This window comes from Mauremys reevesii, linkage group 3, assembly GCF_016161935.1.
Source record: "Mauremys reevesii isolate NIE-2019 linkage group 3, ASM1616193v1, whole genome shotgun sequence".
NCBI lineage: Eukaryota > Metazoa > Chordata > Testudines > Geoemydidae > Mauremys > Mauremys reevesii.
Window position 1 is genome coordinate 153,963,412 of NC_052625.1, and position 22,027 is coordinate 153,985,438.

The 22,027-nt window shown below is 40.8% G+C and overlaps 1 protein-coding gene across 2 annotated transcripts; it reads left to right on the forward strand.

Moving 5' to 3' along the window:
- Positions 1-847: 847 nt before the first annotated feature.
- On the forward strand, positions 848-20,518 carry OGFRL1 (opioid growth factor receptor like 1). Of its 2 annotated transcripts, none has more exons than XM_039531392.1 (7): positions 848-1,458; positions 7,337-7,423; positions 7,822-7,903; positions 11,868-11,946; positions 12,043-12,109; positions 12,246-12,391; positions 13,472-20,518. In XM_039531392.1, exons 1-7 carry the CDS (start codon positions 1,192-1,194, stop codon positions 14,235-14,237), a joined length of 1,494 nt encoding a protein of 497 aa, XP_039387326.1. In that variant the 5' UTR covers positions 848-1,191; the 3' UTR covers positions 14,238-20,518. The 2 variants fall into 2 exon arrangements, with proteins under 2 accessions (XP_039387326.1, XP_039387327.1); XM_039531393.1 differs by having other exon boundaries at positions 7,825-7,903.
- The last annotated feature ends 1,509 nt before the right edge of the window (positions 20,519-22,027 follow it).

The following is a 22,027-nucleotide window of genomic DNA, read 5'->3' on the forward strand; positions in this document are numbered from 1 at the left end:
AAGTGGGGGAGGACTGCTGAGCCGGCCTGCATGCAATGATAGCTGACTTCTGGTTAGGAATCAGGGAATAGGTAGATTGCAAGAAAAGGACATGGGGATGGGAGTAGGGTAACCAGACACCCTGATATTATCAGGACTGTCCTGATATTAGGGGCTTGGTCTTATATATGCAACCACACCTTCTCTTAGGGTGACCAGATGTCCTGTTTTTATAGGGACAGTCCAATTTTGGGGGACTTTTTCTTATACAGGTGCCTATTACCCCCCACTCCCAGTCCTGTTTTTTCACAGTTGCTAGCTGGTCACCCTACCTTCTCTCCCCCCTGCCCCAGCAAAAAAAATGTCCTAATTTTTCACAGTTGCTTGCTGGTCACCTTGGCTGGGAGTCCTAAGGGATTGGAGGTCCAGCCAGAGCCTTCAATTGTTATGCTGAAGTAGCAGCTTGCATCGATACTACATATAGGATGAGTTAGTAGCTTTTGAGAGAAACTCACTTGACGTCTGCTCTACACCAGGCCCACCCCAACCCCTTCTGTGCAAGCCAAAGTGTATTACTATGGCTACCACACATGGGGTATGTCTACGCTGAAGCTGGAGATGTCATTCCCAGCTCAGGTAGAAGTACATGGCCTAGCTTTGATTGAGCACCATAAAAACAGAAGTGGGGGGGGGTGGTATGAGCTAGCTGCCCCAGTATTACCCCATGGCTCTTGGACGGAGCCACCCTCTGTGCCACTAGCACGGCTATGTCTACACCAGCTGGAAATTACACCTGCAGCTGCAGTTTAGCCCGACCTGTTGGGGGAGGGGGCTAGAGCTCTACCTCGTGCTAACCGGCTAGTGCAGGCGAGCCCACGAGGGCGCCTGAGCGAGCCCCTGCCCCATGTGTCTCATTCATGCAGGAGCAGGGGGCGGGAAGGGGCGTGCTCGAGCGCTTGCTGTGGAAATCCCGAAGCCTCCAGCTCCTCCCTGTGTGTGTGTGTCTCTAGGCTGGGGACCGGCTGAGGCGCAGGCAGCCCCGGCTGCCGCCTTTGCCTTGCTCCCGCTCCCGCTCTCCTCCTCCCCGCCTGCGGCCTCCCCGCACCGACATGCCCTAGCCCGCCGGCGGCCCCTTCCCCCGGCTCTCCGCGTGCTCCCGGAGGAGGCGAAGGCGCTCGGCTCGGGGGCTGCCATCGCGCCTCGCCGTCCCCGATGGGCAGCCTGCTGAGCGGGGTCAGCGTCAAGGAGCCCGCCACGGTGGAGGACTGCGACTCCACCTGGGAGACGGACTCCGAGCCCGAGCTGCAGGACCCAGGCGGGGACCAGCAGCAGCAGGAGGCGGTCGGCAGGGAAGAGCCAGCCCCGGAGCCGCCGGCCCCGCTCCCTGCCGCAAGCGCCCGGCCCGAGGAGAGCCAGCAGGAAGGGGAAGCGGTGGAAGGGGGCCGAGAAGCAGCAGCAGCAGCCCCCGGCCCTGAGCAGGTACCCCTGGCACCGCCAACTTCTGCAGGCTGGCTAGGAGCCGGGCAGAGCCCCCCGGCAGCCCTGCACTCAGCGGCTGGTGTTTTCTCCCCGCCCCCAGGGCTCTACGGTCATGGGTGTCCCATGGATGCAGCAGGCTTGGGGCGCTGAGGCTTTGCTCCGCTTTCTCGGTACCCGTCCGCACGCTGTGTTGGAGGAGTAAATTGGGCTGGATCTTTGCCTTGGAATAAAGCAACACAAATGGGGGGAGGGGCTGAGTGGCACCCCCGAGCTGGGGGAGGCAGACCCCGCTTGGGTACTTTGCTGCTTTCTGTGTGTGCCGCCTGCTGCTGCCGGGTTGCTTGTTTTCCTCCTGGTGACGTGTGCTCTGTATCAGGCTGAAAAAGGAGGAAGTGTGTTGGGCTGTGGGGATTTTTTTTTTTTTTTGTATTTCCCCTAATGCACAATTTGCTTCACAGCTTATTTCTTCTGGCCTCAAGGGCTGTTTGAGACCAAGATTGTTTTGCTATCCTCTTAGTAATCTAATGCTATGGTTACCAACCATGGGGAATGTGTGGATAGAGCAAGGGACTGGGAAGCCAGGAACTCAGGAGGTCTAATCTTGGCTCTGATATTGACACCTTGGTGTGGCCTAGGGCAGGTCTTTTGATTTCACCTCTCTATGAAAACTTAACTAACTTTCCCTCTTAAGAGAGATTAATATGTGTAGAGTCCTTCGAGATGAAACATGCTAAGTACAATAATTACAGTATTATTTCTAGTACTTTCTGGCACCTGTGATTGGAGTTTTATGCTCCTCTTTCAATAATGATCCTCAGTGCAAGGTCACGTTGCTTTGCTACCTATTTCCCATTCATCTGTAAGTGACCTGCTTTGCTGCTCTCTCATGATTGCACCTGTCTGAGGTTTGGGACAACTCAGGGTCCACAAATTGTGCACAAAAGGATAGAAAGTGATGTGCACTGGTTGGTGTAACCAAGGTATTGTGCTCCTGAATCTACAACAGGCTGAGTGACTTTAGTGGGGTTTGAACATCCCTAACACAGAGTTCAGCACATTACCAGACATTGGGATCAGTGTCTGCTAAACTAGTACAGTTGCTGAAAAGGTTGAGAATTGTTAGTGTAGTAGAGCAGCTGTCAGGCTCGGCAGCAGCGACTTATTAAGAGATATAAGACTAGTATATTGATGTGGTCTTGATGTCGCTGAGGCTTCCATGTTTGTTTCTACACTAAGATTTTATCTATAGTAGGAAACTTTCCCTTACAATTACCACCATTGCTAGCATCTGTAGTGTTCTACGAAGAGTAGCGACAGTGGGAGCCCTTTTGTAGATTATCCCTGCTGACACCCAATCAATAGGCGGACATGGGGCCAGATCTGGACCGCCAGATGTTTTTGAATGGACCCCCAAAATCTATGTATTTACTATTATTATCATTATTGTTATGTTTTTATTATTATTTTCTCCAGAATATGAACCTTGACTAGATCTTGCCCAAGAAATTTGGACCTTGCCAAAAAATAATTGACTACGCCTGGGTGCCAGCGTATCAGCAGCTGCCACTATTTTAGTTGCTATAACACGTATACCGATTCTGAGCAGGGCTAGCTGCTAGATGCTATGTATAGCATCATTCCTACCACTGTTACCCCCAGAGTAGCAGAACTGGTGGCAGCAGTGGTGGGAAATTTTGAAGGAAAAAAAAGGCTAATGTAAATAAAGCCTAAAGGCCCAGTTTGACCCTCAATTACTCATGTGCAACTCCCATTGACATTAATAGGAGGTGCACATGCACCCCATGTAACTGAGAGTAGAACCAGTGCCTAGGAGTCTAAACTGAAGATTGTCTCATGTTTGAGTGACTGAGATGAACAATTAGAATTAAATGTTGTGCATCATAGATGGCACTATAAAAACTAACAACATAAAATCAATCCAAACACAAATATATTGCACAACTTGCAAGTGTCTTCTTATGGTAAGCATTCTTACACTTGGATGTCCAAGACAAGTCGATTTTTTTTCCAGATTTACTATAGTAGCAGATATTTGTAAGCCATAAAGTGAGATAACTACCATATATACTCATTCATAAGCTGCATTTTTTTTTAGTAAAAAAGGGAAGCACCAGAGATGGGGGTCGGCTTATGAATGGGTATGGAGAGGGAGAGGTGGGACACAGCCCCTCCCCCCAACAGAGGGAGCAAGGAGAGCAGCATAGCTGGCAGAGCCAGAAGGGAAGAGGCAGGGCCAGACTCTCTCCAGTTCTGGCCACACTGCTCCCCCCCCCCCCCCCAGCCTCCGAAGCAGCTGCAGCTCTGGGGCTGGCAGGCTGAAGCTGTGCCGCTCGGCCCCGCCCCCCAGAGCAGGCTGTGGCTACACCGCCGGAGCACGCTGCCCAGCCCGCTGGAACATGCTGCGGCTGTGCCGCCCGGTCTGGCCCATCGGAGCAGGCTGCAGCTGCACTGCCCAGCCCGCCGGAGCAGCTCCAGCCAGGTCAGAGACATCCTCCTCGGTCCTCCCCAGATAAGGTGGAAAGGGATGGGATGGGGAGAGTGTGGGGGTGGTCACAGGGGTTACTTCCTTGACTCCCAGCTTCTCCCCTCAAAAAAAATTCCCCACCAGTTGCTGTCCCAGCCTGTGAGGGTAAGCAGCTGGCGCGCCGGGACACTTCATTTACTTAGGTTTACCTCCATGGCTGCAGACGCTGGAGGTAAACAAACCATCTCGGCCCCCCAGCGGCTTATCCTGATGGCCCGGGAGCCAAAGATTGCTGACCCCTTAATTATAGGGTCGGCTTATGAATGGGTTATAAAAATTTCAATTTTTACTTATCCATCTTGGGGGCGGTCGGCTTATAAACCAAATGGCTTATGATCGAGTATATACGGTAACCCTTGCAATGTGCTTACAATTTAAATCAGAAAGCCTGCACTAAGTCTTTGGTGACATCCACAGTGAAGATTATTTTTTAAACTTTGAAACACCAAAATTAAACTTGTTTCTAAACTGACCCCCTCTGTTGAAGGAGTTGAGGATATGTATAAGTATTGGGTAGTACACAACATAGATTTGTGACTTCTGACTGGACCTGATTTTGAGAGTTTCAAGTACTGAGTTGGAGCAAAGAATCCTAAAAATCAGTGGTGTCACGGAGATAGCTGGGAGTGCTGGTAACATAGGGTCTGAGTAGAGAGTCCACATATCCAGACAGTCCTTCAGTGAGAGTTCCAATGCCAGAGATGATGGGGCGTCCAGGATCTGAGTTCTACGTTTTAGGAACATAGGATGAAATCCTGACCCAGTGAAGTCAGTGGCAAAACAGTCATTGATTTCAGTGGCGTCAGAACTTCATCAATGAGGTCCAGCTTTTTCTTAGCTTTGTAGACGTGTTTAATTTTTGAGGTATACGTAAATGAAATAAGAACTAGAATTTTAAAATTTACTGTCATTCTGCTTCATGTATCATGGTGGAGCAGCTAATGCCTGGTATTTAATTATCAAAGGGTATTTCATGTCCAAGTAAGCATGTTTTATCTTTAGTTGGAGTCAGAGCCAGTCTGTCATCAAAGCATCTTGTAAACAATGTATTAATGGCAAGGAGTTTGGGGTACAGTGGATGGAGGATGTGATCTCACAGGAGAACGCCAGGCTCTGTCTGTAATACCACAAATAAGGTGTAAAGGAGTGTGTGCTCCCCCCCCCTGCCAAAGTTTGTGTATTGATTTCTGTAAGAGAGTTTTATTTCTGTATCTTAAAACAAATAGCAGTATCTCTGATTACAGTATTATAGAAAACAAAATGGTATGAAAAATAAAGTGCATAAGAGAATTAGCGAGTCTCAATATATGGATGCTTTTGGTTGGGTTTTTGTAAAATACATGCAGCTTGACCCAGCACCTGCTGAAGCCAATGGGAGTCTTTCCATTGACTTCAGTGGGCTCTGAATCAGGCTCATAGATTCCAGAACAGTTGGGATCTGCTACAAACTTTCATAAATGCTTTTTTTTTTTCCCCAAGAACAATTTTGCTTTAGGGGTTTAATGATGCTTTTCACTGGAACATAAACTTATGTTCTTGTGGGGGAGGAGTAGCTCCCTTTTATGGACACCCAGCCAGCCAGTTAGCTATGAAGTCCCTCTTGGTGGCTGCTTGCTTTACCTGTAAAGGGTTAAAAAGTCCTCCAGGTAAAGAAAAGGGAGTGGGCACCTAACCAAAAGAGCCAATGGGAATTTTTAAAATTTGGGGAAAAAGCTTTCCCTTTATGTTCTGTGGTTGTTCTCCGGAGAGAGGGGAACAGAGGAAGTCAGGGCTATGACTATGCTGTAAAAAGCTTTTTGCCAGGTATGGAAATCATCAGATTATACCTAGAACTACCCAAATATGTAAATAGATTAGGAATGTCTAGAAAGACCCAATTAGGTTTATTTCTTTTATTTTCTGTAAGGCTTGTGAACTCCTCTGTTCTAACCCCAGATTGCTTTTGTTTGCTTGTAACCCAGGGGTCAGCAACTTTTCAGAAGTGGTGAGCCGAGTCTTCATTTATTCATTCTAATTTACGGTTTTGCGTGCCAAAGTAATACATTTTAACATTTTAGAAGGTCTCTTTCTATAAGTCTATAATATATAACTAAACTATTGTTGTATGTAAACTAAATAAGATTTTTAAAATGTTTAAGAAGCTTCATTTGAAATTAAATTAAAATGTAGAGCCCCCTCCAGACCGGTGGCCAGGACCGGAGTAGTGTGAGTGCCACTGAAAATCAGCGTGTATGCCATGCCATAGGTTGCCTACCCCTGCTTGTAACCTTTAAGGTGAACCCCCAAAAAAGCTATTTTGGGTGCTTAATTTTTGGAATTGCTCTTTTAAAATCTAGCAAATGCCTAAGTGCCAGATGTATTTTCTTTCTTTTTGTTTTTAATAAAATTTACCTTTTTTAAGAACAGGATTGGATTTTTGGTGCCCTAAGAGGTTTGTGCACATGTTGTTTAATTAGCTGGTGGCAACAGCTGATTTCCTTTGCTTTTTTTCTTAGCTCTTCCCTGGAAGGGTGTGTGTGTGGAAGGGCTTGAGGGTACCCCTCAGGGAGGAATTCCCAAGTGCTCTTTCCTGGGTCCAAAAGGGGGTTTGCATTTGGGTGGTGGCAGCATTTACCAAGCCAACATCAGAGAAAAGCTGTAACTTTGGGAGTTTAATACCAGCCTAGAGTGGCCAGTTTTAATTTTTAGAATCCTTGCGGGCCCCACCTTCTGCACTCGAAGTGCCAGAGTGGGGAATCAGCTTTGACAGCTCTAAACATGAGTTTACTGAATTATATAAAATAGTTTGACAGTGCTACAAATATTCTTTTTTGCCATTCAACAGTTTTCTTCCACAGGATGCAGTGGTAACTATAGGTATGCTTTCATGGTAAGACATGACACAGATTTATGAATAGTCTGGTTTCACTAACATAAAGGTATAGTTATGTTTCACTTTCATGTTCAGCCACTTCTTATTTTGTCATGATAAGCGTTTGCACTTTTTAAATAATTTCTAGGTAAGTTTTACATTCAGTAAATAAATCACTGGCCAACCTATTGGTCCAAATTCAAGAGATTATAGAATTTATAAAAGCATCTACCATGTGTACTAGCCCTGCTTTTGTTCATATGTTAAAGTAAAGTTGTTGTGTTAAAAATATTCTTCCTGTCACATATTTATATTGTTTGATGAAAGCTTAAGTAAATTTATGCAATTGTAGATCTATGTATTCAGAATTGTTGAAGCCCATTCTGCAAAATAATTATTTTAAAATGTCTAACACCATAATAATACAAATCAGTGTTCAGTTTGGCTGTAGGTGGATGTTAACTACTCTTTAAATGTTTCAGAGTGATGATGCAACTGAGCTGACAACGAAACCAAAGAGGAGCTTTTATGCTGCAAGAGACTTGTACAAGTATCGACACCAATATCCAGTAAGGGCATTTTGTGGTTTAAAAACACTCTTTAAATAAAGAACAATAACCAACAGAACTCATTAAAAGGGGCCTTACCTTTCCCTATTAAGTATGAGACAATGAAAAGAGTAGAACTTCTGATATAATAGCCAAAAGAAAATGCCAGAGGGAGACGACTGGACCCAATGTGCCATTGTTTCCTCCCAAACCTATAAAACTTTTACAGTCTAAGGCCCTGATCATGCAAACTCTTATGCACATGCTTAATTTTAAGCATGTGAGTAGTCCTAGTGACTTAATATTTTTAAAGGCCTACCTTTTGGTTCTAAAATCCTTTAAAAGAGCTGAATGCCAGCATACTTCCACTGTCGATAGTTTTATTGCAGGCTAATAATGCTTTGTTTGTTTCTTTTCAGCAGAACTTTAAAGATCTCCGGTATCAAAATGACTTGTGCAATCTCCGATTTTATAAGAATAAAATTCCCTTTAAACCTGATGGTGAGTAATCTGACAGTATGTCAAAGATGGCTGACAGATCAAGGGGGATGAGGATAAAGTACTGGTTCTGAGCTTTGGTAAGGAAGTGTCCCAAAGAGAGAATAGGAAGGATCTCCTACTCCAGCGTGACTCCATATAATTTTGGGTTGTGTCCATAGGGAGTGCAAGCACCCACTCTATGCTGGTCGAGAGCATAGTGGGAAAGGCGCTCCCTGCCTCCACCTGCTTACCACAACACTGGCTCTGAGTTAGCCATAGTTTGGTGCTAAAGGCTATAGATTTAGGGTGCGATTTTTTTTTATTTTTTTTTTTTTTGCAGAGTCACTCAGAATAGGCCTTCCTCTGCTCCCCTGGAATTTGGTGGCAGTGCTGCCAATCTCTTAAATCACTGTGAATAACATCATTTTGGCTGGTACTAGAGCCAGCATGGTAATGATCTGAGGCGTTCCTGGTGATTTCTAGCCCTACCCATGGGGAAAAAACCCTTTCACTGGCTACCTTCCTCACTGCCCCATGTCCTGTGGAAGAGCATCCAACCAGGGCTGCAGGAGGCAGGCTTAGCTCTCCCCTCAGGAGTCAGAGGTGGTTTTGGGTAGGGGAGTGATGCCATTCTCACACGAGGGGAGTGTGACATACCAGTCATACCCTGGCAATCAGTATGGGGGGCTGTGTCACCCTTGCCCTGCAACATGTGGTGCCTTGCAATGCCTTACTGTTGTAGCTCCCAACTTGGACTGCTTACAAACAGCTTGCCAGCATGCAGGTCGCTCCCAGATGTGTTTCTGTATTGCAGCCTGTCACTCACACCCTGGCTTTCATCAGCCTTGCTTAAACCACAGGGTGACACCAACACATTCCCAGTTCCAGATTTCTCTCTAGAAATGTATGTCTTGTACTGCTCAGCCCTCTTCTGTACAGTCCAAATATAATGAGTCTGTTATTCCTTTAAGGGAATACTGTACAACTTGCCACCTTAAATGAAGTTACACAGACACTTCTTAAACACACTGGATTAGATAAAACAATAAAACAAGTTTATTAACGATAAAGAGAGAAATTTTAATTGAGAATAAGCATAGGGAAAACAGTCAGAAATAGTTACAAAAATAAAGATAAAACACTTTCTAATGCTAAACTTAACAAACTATATTAGATTTAAGCAAAATTTCTCACCACATGTTTCCAGGACCTCTCCCCCAGAATTCAACAGCTGCTTCTTTTGTTTTCTCAAATGCGAAGAGTGAGATGGACACTGGAGAGAGGAGAGGAGACTCTTGAGGTGTTTTTCACCTGTGTATGCTCACATGCAGGTTTCCTTTTGTTTCTTCCCTTCCCCTTTCTACATGATGACTCTGTTTATTACTTAAATGCAAATTAAAGCAAACAGACACTCTTTGTTCAAGACAGGATTGTTTGACCAGTTCAATGCTTCGTGAGTTTTGAACATGCACTTTTAACATCTAATGCTGCTATACACATTTTACCATGGTATTACTGATCAACAAGTTGAGTTTTCAGATGTTATCTCACAAGTCATACTTTGTACAAATATTATTACAACAATGTGTAGGGTGTGAATATAGGGGTGCATTCCATCACAGGGAGGAGGTAGTGAGCAGAAAGATCCTAGCAGCTCAAGGTGGCTCTGCCCCCTCCTTTGCACTGCCCTTTTGGAAAAATGGGTCAGTCTGCTCTCTGCATCCCCTCCAGGCCAGGCCTGGGCAGAGACAGTGGGGGTGAAGAGCCTTTCTCCTTCCCAGGATTGGGGGAAAAGGAAGAAGTCCTAGGACAGTGGTTCCCAAACTTTAACAACCTGTGAACCCCTTTCACTAAAATGTCAAGTCTCGCAAACCTCCTCCTAAAAATGAATATTTCCAGGGATTTTCTCATTTACCGGAGTATAAATTATAAAAGCAGTGATCTTGGAAATATAAAATTTGTTTTTATGACATGCTTATTACACACTATTTATTATTAAGTGTCCCTGGCCTCTGTTTGCCAGAAGCTGGGAATGAACGAAAGGGGATGGATCATTGATGGTTACCTGTTCTGTTCATTTCCTCTGGGGCACCTGGCACTGGCCACTGTCAGAAGACAGGATACTGGGCTAGATGGACCCTTGATCTGACCCAGTAGGGCCATCCTGATGTTCTTATTTATCATTACAGTATTTTTACTACATAATGAAAATGGTAACACTCTTCCAAGATCTCACTTTCGTAGCTTGTATCACTTTGAACAAGCTTATTATAAGACAAGGCTCCTATGTTTCATCAAGGAGTATCAGATGTGAAACAGCAGGAAGGTATTTAAGTAGCCAACTCAAAGAGTTCCTCCTACACAAGCATTCAGGTCTTGAGCAGTCCAGACAAACAACGCACGTTACAACAAAGTTTAAACTTGTTCATCATAATAATTTTAAAAACAATACTAGCTGCCTATTTAATTTTTAAAACAGCAAAAAATATCCACCTCCCTTTCCATTTCTTATAAGGAGTCTTGAAGTTTAAATCTCCTCAGTGTGATAGATATGCTTGCTTTGATCCTCTTAGCTCTTGGAAGTCCAGGGGCTCTGGGCTGCTGGCCCCATGCTGCCCGGGATTCCTAGGGACAGCTCTGTCCGCCATTAGGGAATTTTTTTCCGAGAACCCCCTGTAACATTTCACGAACCCCCAGGGGTTCTCAAACCCCAGTTTGGGAACCACTGTCCTAGGAGATGGGTGAAGAACCCTTGGAGCTGCCGGAGCAGATAATGGAGGCTGTGGGGAGCAAAGCTGATGTAGGCACAGTGTTTGTATTTAATTTGTTGCTGGGCTGGGAAATGGGCAGATGTGGACTGGGGCAGGCAGACACAGAAATAATGAATTAGAACTTTGGTTTGGGGAGAAACCAGAAGCTTTGCACCATCAGGTTGCCATGTAGAGACCCTGCAGTGGGGGCCAAAATCAGCGTGCCCTATAAATTTGGGAGAGTTGGCAACACTGTGACATGAAATAATCTTTTTTCTTAAATCTCATGTTTGTTTTTTAGTTTTAATTGTGGTTTTTGAACTTCGGGGGTTGGCAATATTTCAGTGATAAAACTGCCATTCATTTCAACCAGAGAAGTGTTAGCACAGAGTGCTTTTGAAAATCCCACTATATAATTAGAATGGAAGGCTTTGGACAAGGGGTCATCGGTTTGTCCTGTGTTTTGTTCAGCACCTAGCACAAAGGGGTGCTAATGTGTGACTGGAGCTCGCTCTGAGGTGCTGCACGGTATGAAAGATTAATAATAATTCATAAATTTCATTTTGGTTTGGTCCTCTACTGTTGGTTTCTGTTTGTGCTTGCCAGTAGGACCCAAATGCATTAATGTGATGAGACTAATACAAGTGGAAATTCTCCTGGAGTGTTGTGGATTTTTCCAGTGTGACTTGAGAAACTCTATTTAAATTCTTGGCAGCACTAGTGGCATCAGGAGTTTCAGGCACAATTAATTGAAACAAATTCCCAGATCCTAAAGCACCTGGCAACCAGAGAGATTCTTGAATCAATGACTTCCTTGCAGTATTGATGACATATGCTACTAGACTAGGATCTCATATATGCAGAGTTGCGTTAATGTAGTGACTACAGATTTCACTCTGAATATCATCAGAATAAATAGCTTGTTTTAGATGTGATAAGAAATCTACTCCATTGAGTAAACAATGGTCAATATACTTTACACAGGTTATAGTGCCATATCCTCAGCTGGTATAAATCCGCATCTGTTGAAATCAATGGAGCTATGCCAGTTTACGCATGCTGAATAGCTGGTCTATATTAATTAACATCTGTGTATGGACAATGCTAATTATCCTCCTCTTTAATTTAATGGCATGTCTTTAGCACACAGCACAATATAAGCCTAAAACATTTGTGATATATTTGAAAGATATTTTTGATTGCTACCTAATAATTTCCTGAATTTGTTTATACAGGAGTTTACATTGAAGAAGTCCTGAATAAATGGAAGGGAGACTATGAAAAATTGGAACATAATCACACTTTTATACAGTGGTTGGTTACTTATTAGCTATTTTTATTTTAAAGCATTGATTTGATTAAAAGTGTTATTTTGTTCACCATAAACTGAAACAATTTTTTTTTAAACAGGCTTTTTCCACTTAGAGAACAAGGTTTGAATTTCTATGCTAAAGAATTAACTACATATGAAATAGAGGTAATGTAAATTGAGTTTACTGTCAGATTAATATTGAAGTATGACTGTTTGTTATTGTATCAGGTTGTTGTGTACAATGCAAAAGTATTTGTTTTAGAGCCATTTAGGATTTTAGATGAATTTCTTGTTTTATTAGGAATTCAAGAAAACAAAAGAAGCAATTAGAAGATTCCTGTTGGCTTATAAAATGATGTTGGAGTTTTTTGGAATAAAACTAATTGATAAAACAGGAAATGTAGCTCGAGCTGCTAATTGGCAAGAAAGATTTCAACATTTGAATGAGTAAGTAATGGCATGCATTAGATGCTATGTAATTGCCTTAGAATTTTTATCCTTTGTTTTCTAGAGAAAAGCAGGACATATTTTCAAAAGTATGCCAGGAAAGTGGGAGAGACAAAAAGCAAGAATCAATTATTGTTTTGTGTCTGTATGTATGTATCTCTTCCATACATTCTTGTGACTCTGCTCCTTACGTACTGTCAATCTAACCAACAGCCATGAATTCACTGACTGTAGTACTTTCAAGGCAGAGGTGAAAGTAAGCCGGTATACCATGCTGGACTGGCTTCCCCAGGCTGGCGATTTTAAAGGGCCCGGGGCTCCCTGCAGCAGGGATTATCTGGGAGATAAGTCTGAGTTGAATTTGGCCAACATTTATCTCTCAATTTTTTTTTTTTAAGTTTGATACTACTTTTCTAATACCACTGAGCTTGAAATTGAAGTGTGTTTTCTTGCAATATTTTCTTTTGACATTATGGGTGCACACTAGTTTCTTAGGTTAGGGTTGCTTATGAATAAATCTGGTCAAATAATTACCTTTTTTGAAAAAATCATCAAGTACTTTATTTATCCAGTAACTTATCTGAGTCATCTCATGGACCTTGGTAGACTTTGAAACAGGCCCTAAATAAGTCAGGGTTCTGCACAAGAGCCAATGTCTCAGTCACTGCTTATTTTACAAGATCAATTCAGGTGTTCCAGTGCTAGCTAGCCAAACAGTTTTAAGTCAGTGTATTGCTAAAATAAACAAATAGCAGTGATCAGATTCCATACTTACAGCTCTTCATTCAGGAGTCTCCCAGCATTTTACAAACATTAGTTCTCACTCCCAACTGTCCTATGAGGAAGGTACTATTAAGTAGTAGTATCTGCATTTTACAGATGGCGAAAATAAAACACAGAAAGATTAAATGACATGTCCCAAGGTGACACAATGGCAAACCAGATAATGGAACCCAAGACTTCTGGCTCTAGTCCTATAACCACTAGACTATACTCTATCTCTCACTTCAGCAGAATTTATTTTTAAGCATGTCTTGTCCCTGTTAGTTTTATATAAGTTAAGTGAATCTTTTCTTGCAGGTCCCAACACAACTACTTAAGAATCACTCGCATTCTGAAAAGTCTTGGTGAGCTTGGATATGAGAGTTTCAAATCTCCGCTTGTAAAATTTATTCTCCATGAAGCTCTTGTGGAAGACACAATTCCCAACATTAAGCAAAGTGCTTTGGAATATTTTGTATATACCATTAGAGACCGAAGAGAACGGAGACAGCTCCTGCGATTTGCCCAACAACATTACACACCTTCAGAGCATTTCATCTGGGGACCACCAAGAAAACAGAAGTTGGAGGGAAACAAAACAGGTAAAAAGCCAACATCCCCAGTTTCTTCTCACAATAGTTACATTTCTAAACATAAGAAATGGAGAGATTCCAAGAATACATCCATAACTGGCAGCTCCAGTAGCAAAACAGTTGAAGAAAAAAAGGTAGAACTCACAAGAAATGGAGAAAAAAACGACCAGTGTGGAACAGAAACCAACTGTGAAGCTGCTAAGCAGAGCAACAGTGAAAAGAACAGTGATACTGAAAGTCAAAATTCCAAATCAGAGGATGCTCTCAATTCGTCAGACAAAAAGGAGAACATTTCTCATTCCAAAAAGGATAAGGGAAAAGATGGGGAAAATCTGAGCCAAGATTGTGGAAATCCGACAGTTACAGAGATAGAGCCATGTGACAGTGAGAACTGTTCAAATAATGTATCAGCAGATGTGCAAGACAGCCTAGATCAGGATAAACCTCCAGTGGAATCCACCATAAAGAACAAAGATGAGATAAAATCATGAGTCCAAATTTAAAACTAGATATGTTTCATACTGAATGAAACAAATAATTCATTGTTCTTTCATTTTGGATGATATTCACATCTAGTGTAATGTAAGGAAGATCATGGAACCAGGCTGGATATGAAAGCATCAGATTAAGCTTTTCAGGGGTTGATTTTTTTAATTTTATTTTAACTCAGTTTATAGGGCACAATCCAAAATGGTTTAAAAATATGTATATGCTAATTTGAAACAACTATATAGGATTAAATTCTGTACATTCCCTTTTTCAGCTATATTGCTGTCTAGGTAGAAAGGAATGCAATTCATTTCTGATATCAGTTTGTTCATCTATTAAAAAAATTAGAATATTAGAATGGTGGTGTTTTAAGATTTACAGGAAAAGACTGCAATATCGATTGCCTTTTTCAGTATTCTGCAAATTACTTTTAAGGGCCCAGGCCTGCCAGTGTTTGAAGTCAGTGGAAGTCCCACATGATATCCAAAATTAGGTACAAAGGCTTTAATCTTAAATGAGCATTTTTGGCTGAGACTTTCTGAACTGGATATCAAAATGTTCCATTTTGTGAAGTATCTTTCTAAATTAAGTAGAAGTATAACTCATGATTAAACTGTACAAAATCTTAATATGTACAGTCCTTGTCACAGTTGCAGGGTGAGCTGTGCTTTAGATCTCTTTCAATCTCTCTCCAGTGTCCCCCTCTGGTGACAGGTTTTGCTTCTCCCATCTATTGTATAAAAAAGAAAAGAAATCTTGTTCTGAATTTTCAGTTGATGGGCTCAGGATTGTGGGGATGTGAATCCAAAAAGCTTATAGTTGCAGAAATATGTTCTGTCATTGTGACACTACTTGCACATGCAATAATGACCATCCATCCATATTTAGACACTTAAAATAAAAATGGCCTGATTTTTTACAGAAGTGCTGAGAACCTGAGAAATATCTCTGAAAAGACAGTCAAAAATTTAGGTGCTTAAATACAGATTTAAACTGCCTAATTATAAGCACCTAAGATTGAGCATTTTGGTCAGGTCTCATAAAGATGAAATGCAATGAGATATTACTTTCCCGCAAAGTGTCATGCTACAGAAAAACTAATGTCTTTATGCCTAATAGCACTCCTGGGTTCCATAATTTTTGTTTTGTAACTTCACCAATAAAACAATTCCTACATGGGCACTTCAACATTTAACTAATAAATGCCATTATATGTAAAATATTATGGTATGTCATAATTTTCCTGAAGGAAGGTGATAAAAGTAAATATTACAATCGTGGTGTACATAATACACCTTAAGCAGAGGAAAACTCCTTATTTCAATTTTTGTAAAAATTCCAATTGTTTCATGCTGTGACAGTAGACCACTATTTATAAGGATGTTTTTGCCTCAAAGAAGCATTTTAATATCTAGCTTTAGTCTATGGAAATGCTATGGAAGAACATCAAAATTTGTCCCCCTATTTTGGAAGTGGTTAAAGAATAATTCAGCTCAAGCCTCATCCTGCAATGTGTAGCCTCCTTGAAATCAGTGGGGATTCAAGAGGATACAGGGGTCAACCTGCATGCATCTGCATTGCATTGCATTGCAAGATCAGGGCCTTAGGGCTTGCCTATACAGAGACTTAAGAGATGTCTGCACTGCAGAATTATGTTGACCTAAGTTATGTCGATGTACAGCCACGTCAGTAATTAAATCGCTTTTGCATGTCCACACTATGCTCCTTGTGTCGGCAGCGTGCATCCTCACCAAGAGAACTTGCACTCATTTAACTGTCAGTGTGGGGCATTGTGGGACAGCTTCTGAAAGCAACAACTGTCGATGTAAGCAACACTACACTACACTGACACTGCATCGACATAACTACATCAACCTAAGCACTATGCCTCTTGCAAGTAGCGTGCAAGTTATATCTATAAGAGTAACATTTCAGTGTAGACACTTACAGAGTTAGGTCAATGTACAGCCGTCTTGCATCAATCTAACTACGTAGTGTAGACCAGGGTGTAAATCTGCTGTGTGTTAAGTTGCCATGTGGATCCTGCTGCCATTCACTAAAAGTTCTATAGTGCACTTTACTTCTGCCATTTCAAATATGTGCTTTCCATTCACACTACGGCTTGCCATGCATTAAGTCTCTGTGTGCATAAGCCCATAGTCTGTAAAAGCACCTGCCAGAACTTGCATACATGATTTTTAACACTTGGATTTGGTTGGTTTGCAGGATTAAAGGGCAATTCACGTTGAAATTATTGAAAATGATTGTGTATTCATAAATGTAAGTAGTTAGTTATTCACCAGTTATTTCAAAATCCAAACCATAAAATTTATCAAAAAAATGAGGAGTCCTTGTGGCACCTTAGAGACTAACAAATTTATTTGGGCACAAGGGGTTTTTTTCTGATACAGACTAACACGGCTACCACTGAAACCTGTCACCATAAAATTTACAGGTTATTGAACTTGTTTAGTCTTAAATGTTTGGGACTTTTTTGTGTGCTTAGTACCTTAACTTGCTTCTGCCCAGTATTAAGGGGAGTTTGATCAGCTCATGTGTAGATTTAAAGCGTCTTTCTCATTTAGGGGTCTATTTTCTATTAAATAGATATGTTTAACTCTTAATAATGTAAGTAGGAATTATATGTATACATAGGTGGGAATTTGATTTATACCATAGTATTTTATTCTAATATCATATGAAGGGGCATACCAGTATGTAACTTGACAAACTTTCTACTGGGTACACATGCGCAAGTGTAGTAGTTTATTTTACAAGTTCTGCAAGTATGCTTCTCTTTGTATCTGAAATTGGAGTTACAGCTCACTTCCCCACCACCCTGAGCCTAATCCTGCCTCAATACGTGGAAACCCTTTGACACAGAATATATAAAATCTACTATCCAGTAAACAAGAAATGCAGCAATAAATGTGCACATGTCTAGGAGCAAAACAGTGTCGATATTTCTGGTAATTAACAAACTTATCCTCAAGGTTGCTGAGTACTCGCAACTCCCCACTGAAGCCGCTGAAGGTTAGGCTTGCTCAGTTCCTCTCAGGATCAGACTCTTAAGGTTCCAAGGATCCTATGTACTAGGTGTTTGTATGATATTATTTATATTTCATGTTACCTAGATATAATCCTGCTTGAATTATTATTCTAGGGTAATTCTAATAATGTACAGTTGCATATACCTGTACCATAAATGGAAAGTTTACATCTGCGGTATAGTTTTGATGAATGATCCAGTAAGATAAGTCAAATGAGTTATAATAGATTTAAATGGAAAACGAGTCTTGTTTCTTATAAAATAAAGTTTATTTATATCTGCTTAACTAAATTATTTTGTGAACCTTTTTTTCTATTGAGACTGAGGGTTATGCTGGTAGTGATCCATGCAATGGGGTTTGGGGCATTTTTTTTTTAAACTGCACATAAACTTACATTATAGCATGCATACATTTATAAATGTGGCTTGAGGAAATGCTGGTTTGCCTCTAAAAGACTGATCACATGGTTACAGCCTTGTTTTGTGTGTGTGCAACATACTAACTTTAACTTTAATTTGGGGGGGGGGAATGAAAGCAGAAAATTTTTGCTTTTTTTAGCGAGTTTTACCTAAATCCATTTTACACTGATTTTTAAAAATTCAGTAGCATCTCTTATTCAAAACTTGATAAAACTTAACAATATTGCCATTTAGAAGCTACAAAAATCCTTTATTCTCCTTACAAAGGAAAGGATGGATATTTTTTTCCACTGGAAAATGAATAATAAATTATAGTAAGATTTAATGGACTAAGCTTTTTTCTGTTCAAGTGAAAAACACAACTTTCTTGTGCACGTTTGTCAGAAGTATGAAAAATATAATTTTGAATTTCATTGACAACTGCTAAGTTTATCTGGTTTACATTAGGAAAGCAGCAATCTACCAGTAGCTTTCCCCATTAAATAAATGGAAAGCAATTTGTAGATTATACACTTTGACCTATGATATCATTTACTAACTCAGAACCTGCCACTGTACTCCAACAAATAGATTAAAAGAATATCGTGGGTAAAGTGAATGTTAGTCACCTTAATTTTAGTGTACAACAACCTTGATAAATTGTAATGAAAACTTACTCGCCCAGGAAAATGTATTCATTTGTCCTTATCATGATGATGACAGTAAGGATATTTTACTTGACAGCCAAAAAAAGGATGACTTGCCTCTGGTGAGAAAATAATTACAGAACTGTTTCAAAATACAGTGTTTAATGAGTGAAGTATTAAAAATAAAATTCCATCTTCAGAACAAAATTAATAATTTTATTTGTCTAATGGTGTAAAAGTAATTACTCAAAGGCAAAGCCTAATCCTAGCACAAAGCCCAGTGAGGTAAGATTTGTGTTTGGAGAGAATAGTAGTGGTGGTACTATGGCACTGTTTAAACCAATGTCAGATCTCTCTTAGGTCAAAAATTAGGGATAGGAAGTGGGTGTAGAGTTGTGACAATGCAGAAGGCAAAGATACAATCCTGAGCATGTGACAAGCGTCATCCCCAATTTAGGTAATAGTGGTTGCTGTCCTAGTACTTATCTCCCGTTGCTAATGCAGCTGCACAGAAGTAACTATTTTACCCAATCTGGCTGCTGAATGCTGGACGTTGAGGATCAAGAATGGTCTAACAAGGCCCATTAATAGCCACCTCACGCTGCCCCATACTAACTCATCCTCTTCTTATATACCATGGTACAATTGGAGAAGAGCAGTTGAGTCAGGACACTGTGCATTGGAGAGGATTTTGTGCAGGATGCAGACTGGCAAGTTCACTGTGCCTCTTTGTGAACCTAATAAGATGCTCAAAACCCCTTCTCTCCCCCTGTTGAACCATGAAAACCAGTGCCCTATCTGCCCATTAGTTTGTGATAATGTATCACTACTTTGTGATGGATTTGCTGCAAAATGAGGCTGGCTTAGCTACTAACATCTAACTAAATACAACATTGCAGTGTAATTTAGACCTCTCTCTCTGTGATCAGTCTCTCTTGGGCACCACATTATCCTACAAACTATTTTTTCTCACATATGTTACTTGTACAGCTCAAATCTTGAGTATCAAAGAACATGGGAAAGATACAAATATACTCTTTTAAAAAAAACTGCTTTATCCTTGATACGTCTGATGAAAATAAATTCTAATCTGATGCAGTCTGAAAAATGTAATTCAAAATCATATGGAAATCAATTAAATTGAGACCCCTGTGGTTTAACATTTATAATCGCTTCCATATTTGTTTTAGAAAACATAAAGGTGTTTGCTGTAAATGGCTGAATAGAAGAGTGGGCAAATAGTTCTAAATAGTTTCTTATTTCCTAGGGAACTCAGCACTTTTTATTCTAACATGCTTATAAATTTGGAAGCATATCCTTTAACTAGACTATACTGAATGTGTTTACTACTGTAGTTAATGATGTGAAATTTACTGTCTTCATAGTAAATAAGGTTTTAGCACTTTTTTTTTTTTTTTTGGAGGGACCTGCTCAGGGCATGTTTACTAGTCATTAGTTATTCCTTTCCTGTGACTTAACTAACTTCCTAGTTGTTCGCTCTTTCTGAAGTTTAAGTTCAGTGACAGATGGTTGGGTCTACTTATGCACTGGTAAAATTTGGACTTATTGTGTGTGTGGTTATTAAAATGTATTTCAGGAAAAGGTGCAGTAATTGTAAAAAAAAAAAAATTTTTTTTACTTGTAACATGAAATGGCAACATGTTATTTTTTATGTATGGCCTGCTCTGTACTCTGTATTCCTTTGCAGTGTTAAATTACAGAATGCTGTGCATGTTTGTTAGTACCAATACCATATGTATGTGGTAGAAGTGGTAACCAGTTTCTGGATTTGTAAGGTACTATAAAAATATATTTTATAATTCTGTAATGGTATGGCAATGTTTTATGCCAAAAATGTATAAACAAAAAAGCAATAGTTTTTGTTGCTTATTGCAGTATTTTAAATTGTTTGTTTGTAAAATTATATACTTGGAGTTCCTTCCTTTCAGGTAAATATATTTTTAATAACTGCAGCCAAAATCTATAATAATAATAAAGCCTCTTCACTTTAGCAGCATTATTTTGGCAGTGTGTTGGAATGTTATGTAGATCTGACTATTTATTCAAGTGCTGCAGTATATATAATCTCCTGTATTTAATGTGTGTCTATATAAGCACTTTTCAATGATGCAGTTCTGCTCCTTTTGTTGTCAATGGCAAAAGCACCATTGATAGGAGAACAGGTTTAAGCCCATAGTGTTTCTTTTTCTAAAAGTCTTAATATTTTTATTAAAGAAATGTACTCTGAAAACACTCCTTTTTGGAAGCATTTTAAGAATTGCAGTTTAATAATAACATTGCAAGGTAAGCCCATGTGTACAGAACTCCATTGAAGTCACTGAGGTTCTGCACAGGGCCTGTAGGTCTGCTGTCACAGATCCAGTTGCAGGATTGGGGGCATATGTAAGGTATGTCTACATTGCTGCTAGGAGCGAGCCTTCCTGCCCAGATAGAGAGACTTGCACTAGCTCCACTGGAGCTAGTTCACTAAAAATAGCAGCATGGACACTGTAGCATTGGCAGCAGCTTAGGCTAGCCACCCAAGTCCAAACCCGCCCAATCCCCTGGCTCCAACCTCGGGTGGATACTCCGAGCTGACACCCATTCCGCAACATCCATACTGTTATTTTTAGTGTCATAGTGGGAGTGGCACTAGAACGGATCTGTCTACCCAGGCTGCTTCCAGCTGCAGTATATTATTGAAGGCATTACATTTTCAAACCTGTGTACAATATTGACTACTTAAAGAGCTAATGCTGTGAGGTATTGGACACCACCAAATGTCATTGACTATAACACCCTCTAGATACTGATCCTATAATAGTAACTAGTGATGTTTCCAAAACTCTTAATAGGAGAATATTGTATCTTCTATTCAGCTTCAGTTTGAGCTAGAATTCAGTTTAGAGAGAATTGACCAACTTCTGCTCAGTTCCTCAATTTATATTGCATTGATATTTTGTACAGCAATGTCATGAATTTACACAGATGGATTTACATGGATTTATCAGAGCATAATTTTGGTCAATTTGTTGAGTAATTTGAAATAGTTCAAAGTTCGTTCTTCTCAGATGTTTATTTCCAAACAGTGAAGAGGGTATTTGCCAGATGGAAAAATTGATGGGGAAAGAATACTTCACACAAAGCCCATATCTCTAACGAAGCTTGAAATTAACATGGTTATTTTAATTTACTTCCTTGTTGGCATATCATCCCGGGGTAGGATTGAGCTAGTGCTCAGTAATACATTCTATAGGCAGTGTGGTGGCCCCATCAGCTTCTTTGTAAAGAATTAAGTGATAAAGATAACTTTGTGAATGAGAACTGAAGTAGTATACAGTTGTTGACTGTAGACTCACTCTCAACACAGAGAAATGAAATTACAGAAGAACGGCCATCCTGGATCAGACTAAATGTCCATCTAGCCCAGTGTCCTGCCTTCCGACAGTGGCCAATGCCAGGCGCCCCAGAGGGAATGACCAGAACAAGTAATCATCAAGTGATCCATTCCCTGTCGCCCATTCCCAGCTTCTGGTAAACAGAGGCTAGGGACACCATCCCTGCCCATCCTGGCTAATAGCCATTGATGGACCTATCCTCCATGGATTTATCTAGTTCTTTTTTGAACCCTGTTATAGTCTTGGCCTTCACAACATCCTCTGGCAAGGTGTTCCACAGGTTGACTGTGCGTTGTGTG